The sequence below is a fragment of the Natrix helvetica genome (genome assembly GCF_964273705.1).
Source record: "Natrix helvetica genome assembly, chromosome: 2".
In the NCBI taxonomy this organism is placed as follows: Eukaryota; Metazoa; Chordata; class Lepidosauria; order Squamata; family Natricidae; genus Natrix; species Natrix helvetica.
In genome coordinates this window covers 218639794-218658405 of record NC_138552.1, presented here as the reverse complement: position 1 = coordinate 218658405, position 18612 = coordinate 218639794, and the positions used below count along the sequence as shown (strand labels likewise).

The window sequence follows — 18612 nt, the reverse complement described above, 5'->3', positions numbered from 1 at the left end:
TCCCCCCCCCTCCCCGCAGGCTCTTCTCTTCTAAAGATCCTCGGGAGCGGTTCTTTTTCCGGCGCGGCGGGCTCAGGCATGGCGGTGTCTCTAGGGGAGGTGGCCGCAGTCGGCGGCGCTAGCCGTTTGCGACGGCAGCTGGAGTCCGGGAGTTACGCGGCGGAAGAGTACGTGAAGCAGCTGTCCCAGCAGTCGGACGGGGACCGGGACCTGCAAGAGCACCGGCAGCGCATCCAGGCGCTGAGCGAGGAGACGGCGCAGAGCCTAAAGCGCAACGTCTACCAGAACTACCGGCAGTTCATCGAGACGGCCCGCGAGATCAGCTACCTGGAGAGTGAGATGTACCAGCTCAGCCACATCCTCACCGAGCAGAAAGGCATCATGGAAACCGTCACCCAGGCCCTCTTGCTGCAGGCCAATGTCGGCGAGAGGGAAGACCCGGCCGTCGCGGGAGCCTGGCGCGCTGCAGCTGCCGCCGCCGACCCTCACACCAACCCTTTCTTGCCTCTCTCAGGCAAGGACGCCTCGGCCAACGAGGAGGGCCGGCAGCGAACTCTCACCACCCTCCTGGAGAAAGTGGAGGGCTGTCGGGACCTCCTCCCAGAGAGTCCTGGCAAGTACCTAGTGTACAACGGGGACCTTGTGGAGTACGATGCTGACCACATGGTCCAGATCCAGAAAGTCCACGCTTTCCTTATGAACGATTGCCTGCTGGTGGCAGCATGGCTGCCCAACCGGCGGGGCATGTACCGTTACGATGCCCTCTACCCACTGGATGGGCTGGCGGTGGTTAATGTCAAGGACAACCCCCCCATGAAGGATATGTTCAAGCTGCTGATGTTCCCTGAGAGTCGCATCTTCCAAGCTGAGAATGCCAAGATCAAGAAAGAGTGGTTGGAAGTACTGGAGGAGGCCAAAAGAAACCGAGTTCTCAGTGAGAAACGGAGGCTGGAGCAGGAGGTCCCAACGCGGGCTCTTCCAATGCCTGCTGAGACTACTAATCCATTTGAAGTAGACGAGGAAGAGAAGGTGGAGAAAGAAGAGAAGGTGACGCCGGAAGAAGAAATGGTGGATCTGTCTTTAGAATGGATTCAGGAACTGCCAGAAGACTTGGATGTCTGCATTGCTCAGAGGGACTTTGAAGGGGCGGTTGATTTATTAGATAAGCTGAAGGAATATCTGAGTGACAAACCTGTTACCCAGATGGTTAGAGAGTTGCGAGCAAAGGTGGATGAAAGAGTCCGACAGCTCACTGAGGTCCTTGTGTTTGAATTGTCTCCGGATAGGTCTCTCCGAGGAGGACCCAGAGCTACCCGGCGGGCTGTTTCTCAGCTCATTCGCTTGGGCCAGTCAACTAAGGCGTGTGAACTTTTCTTGAAAAATAGGGAAGCCGCTGTTCACACAGCCATCCGACAGTTGCGCATTGAGGGTGCCACATTGCTGTATATCCACAAACTTTGTCACGTCTTCTTTACCAGCCTGTTAGAGACTGCAAGAGAGTTTGAGACAGACTTTGCTGGAAACAGTGGGTGTTACTCAGCTTTTGTAGTCTGGGCCCGGTCTACCATGCGGATGTTTGTAGATGCGTTTAGCAAACAGGTGTTTGATAGTAAGGAGAGTTTATCTACTGCGGCTGAGTGTGTAAAGGTAAGTAAAGGAAGAATGGAGTAAAATCCTGAAAAAAGTCTGTCAGTGCATCCCTACGGGAGAGGTATTTGGGCAGTGTTTTCAAATGTAGTAGCTGCTCAGCCCTAAATCCTCCCATCTTGTCATATCAAAGACATGGAATTTATGCTGGGGCCTCCTAATGCAGATACACACATAAATGTAATGGGAGAGCAGAAATGCACATACAGCAACTTGTTTGTTACACAAAACAAAATGCCTATGAGCAATTGGTAAAAGATCTGGAAGACAGCAACATTTCCATTTCCAGTTCTGCTAGTGGTAAACAGACTCTCCCTCTCCTATTTGAAAAATACAGGTTAGTCATATGCACTGCCTCTGCAGTGCACCTGGATCTTAACCACAGATCCTGTCTTACCTGAAAAAGCATATTTTGCTTTATAGAACAAAAGATGAGCCTCTGTATAATCTAATGTTGCTTTTTAACTGTCCAAAACAAGATACAAGCAGATACCATCTGCCGTCATTTTTTATTTATCTCTTATCTCTGAAAAGACTGAAATAGAATACAGACTACTCTTTTCTGTTAATCTGAATGGTGGGAGTACCGTATTTTTTGGAGTATAAAACGCACCTTTCCCCCAAAAAAAGAGTGTGAACATTTTGGTGCGTCTTATACACTGAATACAGCATTTTTGGCCTCTCAAAACCCCGTCCCATGCATCCCATTTTTCGTAAAAATGGACCCGCAGAGGGTTTGGGAGACCCGTTTTTTGCCCTCCCCAGCCCTCAGGAACACTCTACAGGGCTCCCACACCCTCTGCATGCCCCTTTTTTTGCAAAAAAACGGGTTGGTTTTTGCCTTCCCCAGCCCCCAGGAACACTCTACAGGCCTCGCAAACCCTCTGCCCCTTTTTTGTGAATATTTTTCGCCTCCCAAAACCCCCCATGTGTTGCATTTTTGCCCTCCCCTCCTCACAAAAACCAGGGCATGCAGAGGGTTTGGGAGGCCTTCAGAGGGCCAGGGAGGGCAAAAACGGGTTTTTAAAAAATTTACCTCTTCAAAATCCTGGTGCATTTTATACTCCGGTGTGTCTTATAGTCCAAAAAATACGGCAGTAGAAATGAAACTTGTCTTTTATCCAGTTTTATTTCATATTAGCATTAACATTAGGGATAGTTAAATTACTGGACAATACATTTCTTTTAAATGTATGAAATAAGTTTCAGTTGTATGTTTTAAATTAAGATGGTTACTGCAAACTTGTTATTTTTACTTAAATTTTAGCATAAGTAGTATTACATGGATTAGAGCTGCACTGTCTTTAACATTAGATGGGACAATAAAAGCCAAGAATGGGGCTTAAACTGAGTACATTCTTCTGAGTACATTCTGTTGAATAAGAAACTTAAGTTTGTAAGAAATAATGCATCTTAAAGTCTTGGCTCCAATTATGAGGCAATGTCTAGTCATATTTATTGAGTGGCACAAAACCTCTTTTGAGCTTTATACAAACTTTGAGGTATTTGTCCTATATTGAATAAAGCCCTGGAAGAAGAGAACTGCCTTCTGAATTCAAATTATATTTGGTATTCCTTCCATCATCCCCTTCTTCTTTCTGCCTATTATGTATGCAAGAGGTATTAACATCCCTCATTGACTTTTGGCAACAAAGTCTTCCAAGAAATGTGGCTGTCAGCTGATTAAAATGTTGCCCATCCCTGGATTAGACAATTATCTATTAATGATCCTGTAATACTATGCAGAGATTGGTTTAAAGTCATATTTCAGTGTTTTCTAATGTTTCCAATAGGAAGATTATTTTGCCATCTCTGTATTGTACAACATTTTTAAATTTAATTAATTTAATGTCATTTGTTGTTGAAGGTGGCAAAGGAACATTGTAAACAACTTGGCGATATTGGTCTGGATTTGACCTTCATTATTCATGCCCTACTAGTAAAGGATATCAAAGGGGCTCTGCAGAGCAACAAAGACATCATAATTGAGGCCACAAAACATCGCAACTCTGAAGAGATGTGGAGGAGAATGAACCTGATGACCCCGGAAGCCTTAGGAAAGCTTAGAGAGGAAATGAAGAGCTGTGGTGTGACCAGTTTTGACCAGTACACTGGAGATGACTGCTGGGTGAATCTTAGTTACACTGTTGTGGCTTTCACGAAACAGACTATGGCTTTCTTGGAGGACGCTCTCAAGTTGTATTTCCCTGAGCTGCATATGGTTCTGCTAGAAAGTCTGATGGAGATAATCCTTGTGGCCATCCAACATGTTGATTACAGTTTACGGTGTGAACAGGATCCCGAGAAGAAAGCATTCATCAGGCAAAATGCATCTTTCCTTTATGAAACTGTTCTTCCTGTTGTAGAAAAAAGATTTGAGGAAGGTGTTGGAAAACCTGCTAAGCAATTGCAGGATCTGAGGAATGTTTCACGACTAATGCGTATTAATCCTGAAAGTACTACCTCAGTGGTGTGAAATATAATGCCTCAGTAGTTTTCATATAGAGATTGTATATACTTGTGTACATACATACATAAAGATGTGTATGTACATACTTAAACTCCTGATGATTATCAAATACGGCAAAGCTCTCATTAGTTAATTATGTTCTGCAAATACAAGGGACAGCAAGTAAAAAAGGAAAAGAAAGCAAATGCTGTAGTTAGCTCAAGCAGCATCTTTTTTTGAAGGTCTGAAAGTGACTGTTTAGATTTCAAAACGTGATGACATCTGTTTATGTTAATAAATAGTGTTATTTAAATGTATGTAATTAGGTGCTCCAGAAAAAAAAAATCTGACCTTTTTAGGAATGTAAATTATGAGGTGTGTCTATTGATTTCTCCATGTTATGCAGGGGTGTACATGAATTAGGAAGAACGTTTTAAACAATCTGCTGTGATCCCAATGTCCTGTTGAGCTTTTCTATATCAGCCACAGCTTAGCACAACCCAAACCCAGAATGCTTTGGTTATGGAACAAAATCCAAGTAGGCCAAATAGGATTAGATGGCATGTATTGCTCCTCTTTCCCTTCCTCTCCCTCAGTGCTTCCCAGTAAGCCATATCTCATTATACTGGGAACAGCCAAAGAGGAAGGGAAAGAGGGGATGTGCCATCCCTTTCCCCAGTGCTTTCTCTTTAAGCCACCTCCAGTGTTCTACTAGGGCAGGGGTGTCCAAACTTGGGAACTTTAAGACTTGTGGACTTCAACTCCCAGAATTCCCCAGCCAGCCATGCTGGCTGGGGAATTCTGGGAGTTGAAGACCACAAGTCTTAAAGTTCCCAAGTTTGGACACCCCTGTACTAGGGCATATACCAGGGGCCCTTGCCCCCATTTTCCTGGTGCCTTCCCTATCCTTTGCCATTGTTGGCATTCCAGAATGGCACATAGCATTGGCTTGCCTTTCGCACTGATTGGCCCAGGATTTGCCTTCCCTTCAGGTTAGGGTTCCTGTCATGTCGTCATCCCCCACCCATCAGTCCATCATGCCAAAACATGCATATCAGTTTGGGCATTGGCCTCCTAAAGCCTGCTATATCATGCATGGAACATTTTATACATCTATAGTATCAGACAATTTCACTTTGTTTCTGAAGTAGCAGAAATTGTGTAGGAAACAAAGCAGTCTTGCCTGAATCCCTCTCGGATGATGGGGAAATACTACTAAAAGCTACAGTCAAAAAGATCCAGCTTAAAAATTCTTTGAAAACTATCATTCAGTATGAGGTCTGCACTCTTAATGGTAGCATTTCTATTGCACACATATTTTTGCAATAATAAATGCTACCTTAAGTGTAAAATTTGCTTATTTTTAATTTTTAGCAGGTGAAACATGAATAATTTCAAATAATAGTTCTCTCAAAAAACCTGCCAATATTTGTGAATTTTGTTTCAATTTTGCTACAGCTTCCTGATTTTACTGAAGTTAAATCTACTTTAAAAAATGAAACTCTTCTTAGTTAGAAATTCCTATAACTAACTTCAGAACAAGTTGTGCTTGATCTAGTTTTCATGTATCCATCTACACGTATCCTTTCAATTTCATACAGTGATGTTTATTTGAGAGAAGATACGTAATCTGTTCAGTTCATTATGTCTATGTGGTCATCAATGATCCACTGAGCAGTGAAAACTGGAAAGAAATGGAGAAATATTTTACAATGTTAATAAATCTGATTCCCTGAAAATACCATGATATGAAAAATCACCCACATACAACATATAACATATATAAGTGAAGGGTGGAATATTTAGGGCACCGCAAGAAGAAATTGGATGGAGGTTCACCTGAGTTTAAAAAGTAAAAATTTACCCAGGCAATATTCAAGGTGTAAAACTAATAGCTCTTTCCATAGTTTTGCCCACTGTGATTATGTATTAATATGGGTAGAGGGTTAGATTTGTTTGTCTTTTTAAAGAATAAATACACTGTACAAGGTAAATGCCTATTGAAGGAATCCCTATTAAAAATATACTGGTGGTGTATAATTATCTAATGAGTACTAAGCCAGAATTAATAACTCCAGGGAAGTGCTCCAATTTGTTGGAAAAAAACATTATGTTCAGTAAAATGTAAAATGAAATGCTACGTTGAAAATATTAAATACTTGCTACTACTATGTTGTTGCCTTTTAAATTGTGTAATGGAGATTGGGTGAACTGACTTTGCCATTTAAACAAATACTCTAGGGGGAAAAAGCAAGGGGAAAAGTTATTCTTAACCTCGCATTTCAGTAAAGTTTGAGTCAAACTATAAGAACGTGGGACTGTCATGCATGTTCTGTTCTAACTGATGGTCATGGGAAAACATTTAACAGAATACCTGCATATTCTTTTTCCAGAGGAATGTGGGTATAAAAATGTTTTGAGCATAACCAATTTAATATGCACTGGAGGTATATACAGTGGATCCTCCGGTCACGACTGTAATCCATTCCAGGACTTCGGTCAGCATCCGATTTGGTCATGACTGGAAGCAAGACTGATTGAGCATGCGTGCACACACAAAAAGGTGTGGAAGGGGAAATCATGCAGCAGGGAAAACCGCTGCGGCTGTGTTTCATCACCACCCGAGGATGTGTTCGTGAACAGAGTGAAACATACAGCAGATTTTTAGGTCGGCACCCAATTCGGTCATGGTCAGAAGTGTTCATGATCTGAGGCTCCACTGTAGGCCTGTATTTCAAAGGACACACAATTAAATTCTGTATTTGCTACAACAAAAGAAAGGCTGCAATGCTGAGGGTTATACCAGTTTCATGCCTCTTGTATAGATAAGAAAGACATTGTTTCTCAGGACTGCTTATAGCAGCCTCAGCAGACCAAAGAAGCTACAGTTTAATTTGAGGGAAGTTTATAGGGCAGATCTAAGTATCTGAACAATACTAAATAGTTGAAATTTAGGAATTTATTTTATTCATGGCATGCCCTAAAATTGCATGCAGACTTAATGAAGGGAAACACTGACCAATGTCCAGGCTTTTTTAATACAAGTACGTTGGCCTACTTAGCACCCCTTCTATTTCCCCCCACAGTAACAGCCCTGTTAAGTAAGCTGGGCTGGGACAGATTGACCCAAGGTCACCTAAGAAACTTCTCTGGCATATAATAAGGCTGCTTCATATTTAGTCACTTGAATTTGATCCGAAGGATGAAATTGGAGTGTGTTTTAAATACTTGCTCTTCATTAATCAAAGCACAAAAGCCTGTTAATGTTGCAAAGAACCAATCATCAGTATCATTTTGTTTCCAAGAATTAAAAAAAAAAATCAGGCCTAAGGCATTTAGGGAAAAAAAGGAGGTTGGCGGCCACCCCATGTTTTCTGTAAGGAGCCATGATTACCTATCCAACCACACAAAAAGGTAAAATTGATGGGTAGGGATCCTAAAGGCAGCAAGAAACTGCAACATTATTAGCCTTTAAAAAAAAAGTAAATTGATGTAATTACCCATTATGGCAGCTGTTTTGAAGAAAGACCAACCTGCCATTTGGTGAAATGCCTGTAACCCGCCCACAAAATTTCAATTCACAAAAGATAGGAGAGACCCTTTTTAAAGGCAGCTTTATGAAAGGAATAGATGCCTTTATGGAGAGAAAGCTTATCCATTGCTATTAGCCGGGATGGTGGGCTGGAGAGGAGACTTTTGATGCTACGTATCTTTGATTGATTTACGGGAAGCATTCTTAATATACATGAATTTGTGAGGTTCAGGGATTAAGATTGCTGAACACACATTGTCACTGACACAGTGCAACATAGATTATTATTCCAATGCTCAGCTGCTAATCAGATCAGGCGCCAGCCTTGTCAGACTATTAACTGTATTTATGTTTTGCACTGAAGCCTGAAATGACACATTAAATGCTTATAGGGATAGTGCTATATAACCTCCAGATGAATTAAATTAGCTGTGTTCAATCATTTATACTGCATGTCCATCAGTTACCTATTTATTTGATCAGCAAAACTGCTTAGGGAGACAACTGGAAAATGATACATATTTATCATATTCAGTATTTTGCTGTAGGGCACAGCTTTAACTCTAATAGTTTTGAATCTCTGAAACAATTGCTGATTTTTTGGTTAGACATTTGGTCAGCCAATAACCATTCAAGGAAACATTTGAATATCACTTTATTTCAGAGACTCTGTTTTTCAAAACATAGTTTTTTCTCTAACCTTTATCTTCATATTTAACATACAAAAAAACCTCTGTTCTGTTGTTACCTACATATTGGTATCACTGAATATATGAGAGGATTCATTCTTGTTTGTTTCATAATCTGCTTCTAATTTGGCTCAGGATACTGTATCCCAGGAAATGTGTGAATATGATGGTTAATATACAATCATATTCAGAAACGCTGGCACAAAACCATAATATTAGTGTACTTTTTCCACAGATTACAAGTCACGATATTTCTTTCATGGCAAACTTCAATGTGTAATCAGATAACTTTTGTGGTTGGTTAGTTTTTAATTATTCCTATGATTGTATAATAGTTACAATACTGGATAAACCATTATGTATTGTGATATGAATATTATGAAATGATCAAAATTAAGGCATTGTCAGCCCTGGAAGCCATCTTTTTCATTGGAGCTTTTGGGCTGCCACATTTAGTGCCTAGGAAAACAGGAGGGGGGAATCACAAGGAGTGGTGGAAGATTAGCCATAACAACATTCCTTTCTCAGGGAATCAAGGGCATTCGGCCGGCACCTGGGTGGGAGTGACTGGGGGTTGTCTCCAGTTGGTACAGTGTATTCACTGGACCATGTGATGGACTTGTGGGTGCAGGGGATGGATCTTTGACTTTCTTTTGGGTGGGGAAAACTCAGAACTCTCAGATTTGGGTTTTCCCAGGTGTGCCAGTATGACATCTCTAATAAAATGAAACTTTGAGGAACTTCAAGCCTTGGAGTCTCCTTCTTCTTTTACCTTGCTGTAATTAAAGTGTGATATTTGCAAATTAAAAAAAAACAGGATAAGATAGGGAGTAGTGCTTTTTTTTTTAAGCATGTTAATTTAAGAGCAGGTAAGCCTTGGGTTGCATATGACATCTATGACGGAGATCATAGTAAATTGTATCAAGATATTTTGCATGTTTTCCTGGATTTTTTTGGTAAAGTTTTGAGGCCTATTAATATTCTCTATGCATGTTAAGTTTCCCTCATAATGACAGAAAACCTTGTTGCCAATTTTTAGCAATCACGGTCAGAGAAGGGTTCAAGTTACCCATCCTTGTTTTAAAGGAACCTGTATTTAGAATACTTAGATCATAGTTGCTCAGTATAGATTACTTATTGATCTACATAATTAAATTGGTGATTAATAATAAAATAAACTACCAATAGCTGGATGCAAGAAAACTAGTCAGCCTGCCTCACATCAGACACTGCTGAACTAAACTCTCAGTAATCCTTTCTTGATTCCTATAGTTCCTAGGAATTGTAAGGCTGCAAAAACTAGCAACTTCTGATAACTGTGCTTAGCCAGATACCCTTGAGTATCAGCTGTGGAGAATGTTGGCATGCACTGAGCTAGTCTGACTTTTCTCCCATCATCTTAGAATTTCCAGGGTAGTTGTTTGGAAATCTGTCCAATTAGTCACCTGTGGTTTAAGACATTGGCTGCCTCATGCTGGGATAAAACATTGGCTAATCTCTGGTTTGGAGTATTTTGCAAATTCAACCAGCATTGCAGGTTACAGTTCAAACAATTGGGTTAATTCAGTAAACAATTATTCTCTTAATTATGGATTAGCATGTATGAACACCGATCATTGGCAGTGGCTGAATCAAATAAAGGCAATAGATGGATGTGGACAGCAGGTGGCAGTCTTCTCCCTCTAAAGTAAAGCAGTTGAGTAAGTAAAATGTGGCAAAAAAAAATAGTGGACCCAGTTTAAATCTAGCTTGCAACGCAGTGGGCATCATGACAGAAATCATTTTAATATATTAGAAGCAGTATGATATTATTGTAATAGAAATAGCTATAATGCAGTGATAATGTATCAGGTCAATTTTAATAATCTGTTACTCTCCAGACAGAATAGGATAGAGAAAATTGATGAAATGTAATTGATAATTAAATACTTTGATGAACAAAACTTTGAAAGTTACAGGCAGTGAGTGGATATGTAAAATGCATGTCACTGAACCCTGGCTAGTACCTAATCTCTGTACTTCCATGCTTCTGCAGCTGATGGATCCTTTCTGTCTGGTTTTTTTAAAGGCCGGAATGATCAGTTTCTGATTGTTCTGGCCTCATACCCAGAAACACAGGATTTACACATGAAAGCACATGCTGTATGTAGACCTGCAGGTCACAAAATTTGATGAAGACTTTCTTTTAAAAACAGTTGGGCTAAGTCTCTTGATATAAAAGAGGAACTTATTTAAGAAAAAGGAGAAAAACAAAGAGGGCAGCCACCCAGCCAGAATCTATATATGTAAAAATGGCTCTGTGTGTATATGTTCCAGCATAACTCTGGAACGCCTCCAGCAATTTCAACCAAACTTTGTACTCAAATAACTTACTCTGTGGAGAAAAATACTGTGGTGTCAGACTCCCCTAACACCCCTCAGGGTGTGTGTTCTGTTAAGATGCAGCCTGTTGTGCCTTTAAATCTACTATACTGCCGTAAAATGGCTTCTACCATACAGCGCAGTGGAGTTTCCATGGTAATGGCTTCACAGTACTTCACAAGGAGGGTCACTCTGGTAAGGGGGAAAATCCAACACTAGAAATTACATTTGGTCCAGATATTTTCCCCCTATAAATAAATACCCGGGCAACGCCAGTTTATCATCTCGTTCCAAATAAAATAAATTGTAACCATTTAAGTTATTTACATATTGGGATACTGAATCGAACTCAGGACATATTCAGAATTCAAGTATTGTGCAGAAAGAGGTCGCTTCACACCTCCCAACATGTAATGAGGGGACACTGTGTGGTTATATCAAAATGTGGGGCTTTGATGTGGATATGAATTGAACTCATAGTCTTCATATGAATCAATAAGATCTCTGCTACTTGCCCAGAGTAAATTGTATGCATTGGTGTTGACTGCCAAGCACTTAACAATCTTCTCCCCACCCCCATCACACCCATTTTCTAAAAAACAAACAAACCTATGTTTTTTTTCCTCATGATTTTAATCAGTATGGCCTACTACTTCATGTCCCTTTCCTGTGCTTTGCCTAACACAGTTTATCTTGAAAGGGAATAATGTGATCAGAATCTATGTGGCTTTCTGGACAACATCTTTAACATTCTGAACTATCTTTATGGTCTCTTCCTTGGTGACCTGTATTCTTCCATGTTTTTGTGTCTTGTTTTTTTAACCTTTGGATCCTTACTCAGCTTTTTGTGTACTCAAGATGAAACCTGCCCACTTTCTAGCTTGAGTAGGACTGAGGTAAATAAGGACGGTAACATAATTGGTAGATGGCCAATAATCCGATAGATGCAGTAAAGATATAAACCCCTTCCATTGACCATTACATCTCTGATCGGTATTGAAAGTACAGGATTAAGCAGGAGTTGGGCACACTAACTACTCTGTAGTTGCTGCAGTCTTTCAAGTTGTGCCATTGAAACTTTATAATGAGGCTTTCTGCCAATACTTGGAATAGTTGTGTCACGGATGTAATGGATTTGTGTCTTGGCCTGCCGGGGCCGCATTGAGTGAAGAGGAATTGTCTTGGGTCACATATAAAATATATAAATAGTGTATATAAATAACAAACATTCCTTTTTAATATTTTTTATTGTAACACGGGGCTGCTTTATTAGTTGTCCAGGACTGAATGCAGGCAGAGGTCACAGATTGGACATGCCTGGTTTATGTTAAGACTGCATTTGGAACATTGCCCAGCCTTTTATGTGATTAAAAAAAATGTAATATTTTTATGTTATTCTTGTATATGTGAAGGCATCATAGCAACTAAGTGGTTTTGGGGAAAAGCAGTAAGGGTGATACCCCAACCCACTCCCAATCAGAAGATTAGTATAAAATGATTCCATCCTTTAGCAGTTTTTTACAGGTATACATGGTACTTTCTATTTTATGAAAGTCTTTCAGAAGGGAATGGGGGTGAAATAATTCTCTCCTTAAATCTGAAATCTTATATCCTTTTATAAAGGAAGAAAGAGAAAAGAAAAAGAAAGCAAAGTAAAAGCCAAAGTGCAAGAAAAGAAAAACAGAAAACAAAGAAAAAAGATACAAAGAAATAGTTCCCAATATCCTTCACAGCAGTTTATATTTTAACCCGTCTCTAAATTACAATGTGATACTCTTTCTATAATCATCAAAGCCACAAATCACAAGTTCATTTTTTTAATGCAAAAAGTGCATAAGAGGTTTCCAATCACTCAAAATGTAGATATCTTTTCTCTCATTAAAAAAAGTTAGTGTATTTCAGCAAGATCTGTCAATTTCACCAACCATTCCTCCATAGTGGATAGTCTCAGACCATTCCATCTCCATGTATATAACAATCTCAACACAATAATCATATCTTGAAATATGATTATTGAAATGTTTCATAGCTTTTTTTCTAATTGTTTGTCAGTCAGTTCTTTAAAAAAAATGTTCTGGCTTCTATTGAAGCTACTTCTTTGTGTTTTGTCTTCCTTATGTTATATTACCGGTACTTTGTATTAATTTTTTACTTTTCTTTTTAAAAGTTCTAATAAAAAGTTATATGTGAAATTTTGTATGCTAAAAGTTATATATGAAATCTTACATGCCATTATTTTGCAGAGTTTATTCCCACCCATCTCACAAGTATATTTATTCAGAAGACGCTTGGGGAATTTCCTTTAGTAAACGTGGCTAGGATTACAATTTAAGCCATTTTTGCCTTGTAGTGTGTCCTCAAGAGGAGTTGAATAATAACTGCCAGTCAGAATGATTAGAAGGCTCTTGGTTGGCAGACTTGATTTGATAGACATTCATTAGCCACTGACATCAACCATTTTTAATCTGGGCTTGAGCCATTCAGCTGTTTATTATTTCAGCAAACGTTTTAAATTAGAAACCAAGCTTCAGCTAAAAAGGTAAAGGTTTCCCCTGACTAGTTGTGTTCAACTCTAGGGGGCAGTGTTCACCTCCGTTTCCTAGCCACTGGAGCCAGCGTTGCCCAAAGACACTTCCATCTGGTCAGCATGACTATTTATTTATTTATTTATTTATTTATTTATTTATTTATTTATTTATTATTTATTTATTTATTTATTTATTATTTATTTATTTATTTACTTACTTACTTACTTACTTACTTACTTACTTACTTATTTATTTAGATTTCTAGACTGCCCCCTCTCCCCGAAGGGACTCGGGGCGGTGTACAGGTATAAATTTAAAAACCATACAAACAATAGTATACATAGCTAAAACTATGTGTTGAGGCACACAGAATGCTGTCATTTTCTCACCAAAGTAGTACCTATTTATCTACTTCCCTTTGCATGCTTTTGAACTGCTTGGTGGGCAGGAGCTGGAGCAAGGCAAGGAACTTACCCCATCCCACAGTACTTGGGTCTCAAACTGCTAACCTTTCGGTCAACAAGTCCACTGGGCCCTCACTCACACACACATACACACACCCAAGCTTTAACCATAGACATTATGTCTGAGTGAAATGGCAACTGGTCTAGTGGTTTGGTCTAATAGTTAAGGCACCAGGCTAGAATCGAGGAGACTGAATTCTAGTTCTACTTTAGGCATAAAAGCCAGCTAGGTGACTTTGGGTCAGTCACTCTCTCACAGTCCTGCATGTAGGCTGAGACAATAAACCGGTTGGTCAACTCCTGTCACAACCAATGAATTAAGACTCAATTGATTTTGAAAAGCCCTTAAGTGAATCCTGCATTCGCAGCAAAATGCTAGAATGCTAAGTGGGGAGTGGGTAAGGGGAGGTAACTGGAGACAACCCCAAAAATGTCTCATAATTTGACACTTAAATGGGATCCAATAAACTACTTGCCTGGCAGAATGGAAACTAAAACCATTTGGGTAATTTTAGCTGTCAGTCCTCTAAGCATCACTCACTTGGATTCAAGTGATGTTTTTGCACATGACTCCAAGAAAGAGACAGTGGATTAAATCTTGAATATAGTGATTACTTAAATCGAGATAAAATTGTACAGTGGGGCAATATCCTTAAATACCCTTATATGGTGGTTTACATTTTAACTACTCAATTGCAAAATTATCTTTTCACAATAAAGAAGTGCTTGAACTGATTTATGCAATAGCCTTATTGAATTGAGTTTTTGGTATTAGGTGGGTTTGCATTTTTAATTTAATCCCAATTTAGTGTAAAGATAAATTGCTATGAGTAGTCTAGGATTGTTGTCTTGTTCTCCCTATCAGTACTGTAACAAATTCTTGCAACTTTTTACATATCAGGTTTAGGTTTAATATGGATTTTGAAAAGCTGCTTTAACGTGCATTCAATATCATTATTATTTCTTGCTGTGTTTCAAAAATTAATATACTTTTAAGACAATTGCTGTGAATATCATGGAATAATTAAAAAAACAGAGCCTCCTAAATGCTTGAAATGTGTCATCTAAAATCAATAGGAGAGCTATGGTCTTCCCTTATTGACCAAATTGATTCCAATAAGTCACTAGGCTCAAGGCTGACTCAGCCTTCCATTCTTCTAAAATAGGTAAAATGAGGTCCCCGATTGTTGGGGGCAATATGCTGACTCTGTAAGCCACTTGGAGAAGGTTGTAAAGTACTGTGAAGCGGTATATAAGTCTAAGTGCTATTTTTATTGTGATCTGGCCTTTTATTGTAGGTGCACATTATTTTTCGTTGTTTTCTTCTTCACCTGAAACTTGTCTATCTTGTTCTTCTAGAACTTTAATGGCTAACCTTTTTCCAAAGGTGTGCCAAAGCTGTGTGTGCGCACACTATCGCTCATGAGCCCACCCACCTATGCATGTATGAGCAACCCACCTGCGCATGCGCAAGCGACCACTGTGTGAGGGGGAATTTTTGCCCTCCCCAGGGTCCAGAGGCTTTCCTAAAGCCTGGGGAGGGCGAAAATGGCCTCCCCTGGCCCTCCAGAAGGCTGAAAATCAGCTGGCCGCTGTGTACATGGGTGGCGGAGCTGAGTGCTGGCATATATGGCTCCTCGTGCCACCTGTGGCATGCGTGTCATAGGTTCACCGTCATGGTTCTAGAACATGTGTACATTGTATTTAGAGTTACAAATGTAACTGGAAGTGCTTATAAGATCTCATTGCTTTCATAAGAATGTCAAAAGCAGGGTCACTCAGTCTGTAAGCTCCACCTCTTTGGGATGATATCATAACAGAAAGAGAAAAGGGGTGGGGCTTGCACTGAGACATTATGATGTTGCTTTCAGCATTCTGACCTACCTTGCCCATACCCATTGATACCAGTGATAGCAATACCATGAATGGCCTTTTCCAGAGCTGCAATGTCCTCTAATACTCAGTCGATGGGGCAGAGTTTTAAAGAATGTGAATCTCATAAATGCTATTCGTTCAACAACATTTGAATGGATGTCCACCTTAGAAGATTAAATACCCACCTTAGAAGATTTTTAAGAAATGGTCAGGTTTCAACATCTGTATGCTGTAAGTGTAGTACTTCTACTAACACTATACTAATATATATTTTGGGCTTGTGCCATGATCCAACATTTTGGTTTAATATTCATGATTGAAATACAGATTTGGGAAGAGAAATAAGGTTTATACATAGAACATTGAATGGCATCCTGAATTGCCTACATAGAAATACATCTCAGAGTTTTTGATATGCCAGTTTGACTTCTGTGAGAAAATAAAGGTGAGATGCCGATAACAACAAAAATATGATCAACTCTTTTGCATTTTGCCACTTTCTTTTCACCTCAAAGAAATGTTCATAAAGGTTACTTTAACTATGGAACTGTTTGATATAAATGGATGATAAAAATTCCAAGCGCTGATGACGCATTCAGTGAAATAGCTACAATGCCAGACAAATAGGGCTTAAGACCTGTGCCGAACACCATGGTATCTTAGTGGGAGGAAAAAAAACTTGGACATTTTTATTACAACTTCTATAAATAGCAGATTAATTGCAGGAGACATGAAGGAAGCAGAAAACCAAAACGAAAAGCTTAGGTTGTGATCAGTATCTCCACATAAGCTGATTGTTTAAACTGAAATGTAAACAAATAAATAAAAGTGCTGATTGCTTAAATTGAACCAAAAATCAAAAAGTGTTTTCTTTTACTGTACAGAGTTACGGCAAGAGTAACCCTGGTTCACTGTACGATACTACTAACAGAAAAAATATATATAGACACTCTGGAATGCATAGAAGAGCATCTATGTAGGTCAGGGGTGTCCAAACTTGGGAACTTTAAGACTTGTGGACTTCAACTCCCAGAATTCCCCAGCCAGTTGGCTGGGGAATTCTGGGAGTTGAAGTCCACAAGTCTTAAAGTTCCCAAGTTTGGACACCCCTGATGTAGGTTGAATGACGGAAGTAATTGCAATGTCAACCTCACTGCTGTAAATAAGGAAGAATTTCCGGACAGTGAGAACAATTAATTAATAGAACTGCTTACCTTCTGGCATTGTGGGTGCTCCATCGCTGGAAGTTTTCAAGAAAAGATTGGATAACAATTTGCCCAAGATGGTATAAGAGTTCCTTCCTTGGGCAGGGAGTTGAACTAGTAAACTTGCGAGGTCCCTTCCAGCCTTGTGTGTCAGGCCTGGAAACCATCTTTACCAGCGGCATGGATGGATGATAGGTACTCCCAAGAATGGGGTTTCTCGCTGCCGTCACACAGCCAGTCTTTGGCGGGATTCAGTTCGGCCAGTTTCATCGGGAGGGTGTTACTTTGAACCTGACCTTGTGATTCTATGATTGTCCTTTTCCTCTCTTTCCTTCCATTTTCCTCAGAGTTGCAGTCTTTTCCCTTTTTCAAGAGAGGTAGGTTATGATTCATAGAATTTTCTTGGTTAAATATCTGTGTGGGTTTTCAGTCCTTCCTCCTGCACAGCATGAAATTATGCTTTCTCCATTATCACTCAGTGTTAATTTGCCTCCATTATCATCTTATACTGCTGCTATCTGGTATAGGTGTCTGCTTGCTTCAGCTTGGCAGCTGAGGAGATCGTCAGCTGGGAGTCTTGGTGTACACTCTCATTATTCTTTGCTCCTCCCTCTCAAAAGTAGGCAACACAACAAGACTTGAAAGGGAAACACATCTCAGTAGTTGTGATCCTAGAGATTCTTGTGGATGCGAAGTCAAGAATATAATGGTAAAACTGTGGTTCAAGCAAGCATATTTGTCTAAATTGTATAAACCCCAGAGGTCTGTTTGATTATGAATCAGTAAACCAAATACTGAACAGCATATAATCCATACATTCCATTACAACAGCATTTCTAAAATTCATTTTGAGAAGCACAACCCACAAAATATATGATCTACTTTTTTAACCTAGTATTGATTTTATTACATTGGACAAACTGCAACTTGATTTCACCAAAGATGGAGACAAGCCAACAGACGCTACTTTTGCAAATTTGTCCTGTTCATTATACATGGATGGAGGTTGCTAGTTTTGAAAGAGGAAATATTATTCTGTTTTTGTGTTAGTCCTTATAGTGAATATTAATAATTAAATAAGTATAAATATATTAAGATTCCTAATTCAGATTCTTAAATGTAAAAGCTACAAGCTCTCCCTACAATGTGTCCTGAAGTGGGGAAAAAACTCAGACACAGGGTTTCTAACAAATATTAAAACTTTGTGATATAATCTTAGTGAAAAATATGGGGAAGGGATCTATGCTAACAGCTTACAAGAGCACTAGAAACAATGCAGAGAAAGCAAGAGGCAGGCTATTCTGATCCTATTACAAATTAATACATGAATAAGGGGTTATATTTTGACTACAGTTCATATCTGCTTTTGCTTGCCACATAAGCAGTGGAACAATCTATAACCAGTGTAGTCATACCTAACATTAGAAGTGAGATCAGATATAAATCCTAGTCTATAACTATAACTGAATCTAAAAAACTCCTTTGATGCTACTTGTACACTTGGACCTAATCCTAGGATCTGAACCTTTGTTTGCTAGCTTCCGTCTCTAAATTTGAATCACATTTCTTTCTATGTATGGTTCTAATCAAAGGTTCCAAGTGCAGTATTCAGAAATCTTCAGAAAGAAATCTATAGATCTTATACATAAATGGGCTTTTCGTTGTACAGTATAGAAACGTCACGTCACCAACAAAGTCTCTTTAATTTTGCCATCGCAAGAAAATGGTTTAAATTGATAACTGTACTGGGGAAAGGGGTGGGAGTGTTGCACAACAGCTAGTTGATCTTCCTGTTAAACAAAAGGCTAGTGTACTGTACTCTGAAAGACACATTACAGTTCAATACTGGCCACAGAAGAATA

The 18612-nt window shown here is 39.5% G+C and overlaps 1 protein-coding gene across 1 annotated transcript; it reads left to right on the top strand.

Annotated features, from left to right (window-relative positions):
* The first annotated feature begins 52 nt into the window (after positions 1-52).
* EXOC8 (exocyst complex component 8) lies at positions 53-4829 on the top strand. The gene is made up of 2 exons (XM_081942691.1): positions 53-1647; positions 3515-4829. Exons 1-2 carry the CDS (start codon positions 79-81, stop codon positions 4121-4123), a joined length of 2178 nt encoding a protein of 725 aa, XP_081798817.1. The 5' UTR covers positions 53-78; the 3' UTR covers positions 4124-4829.
* Positions 4830-18612: the final 13783 nt, after the last annotated feature.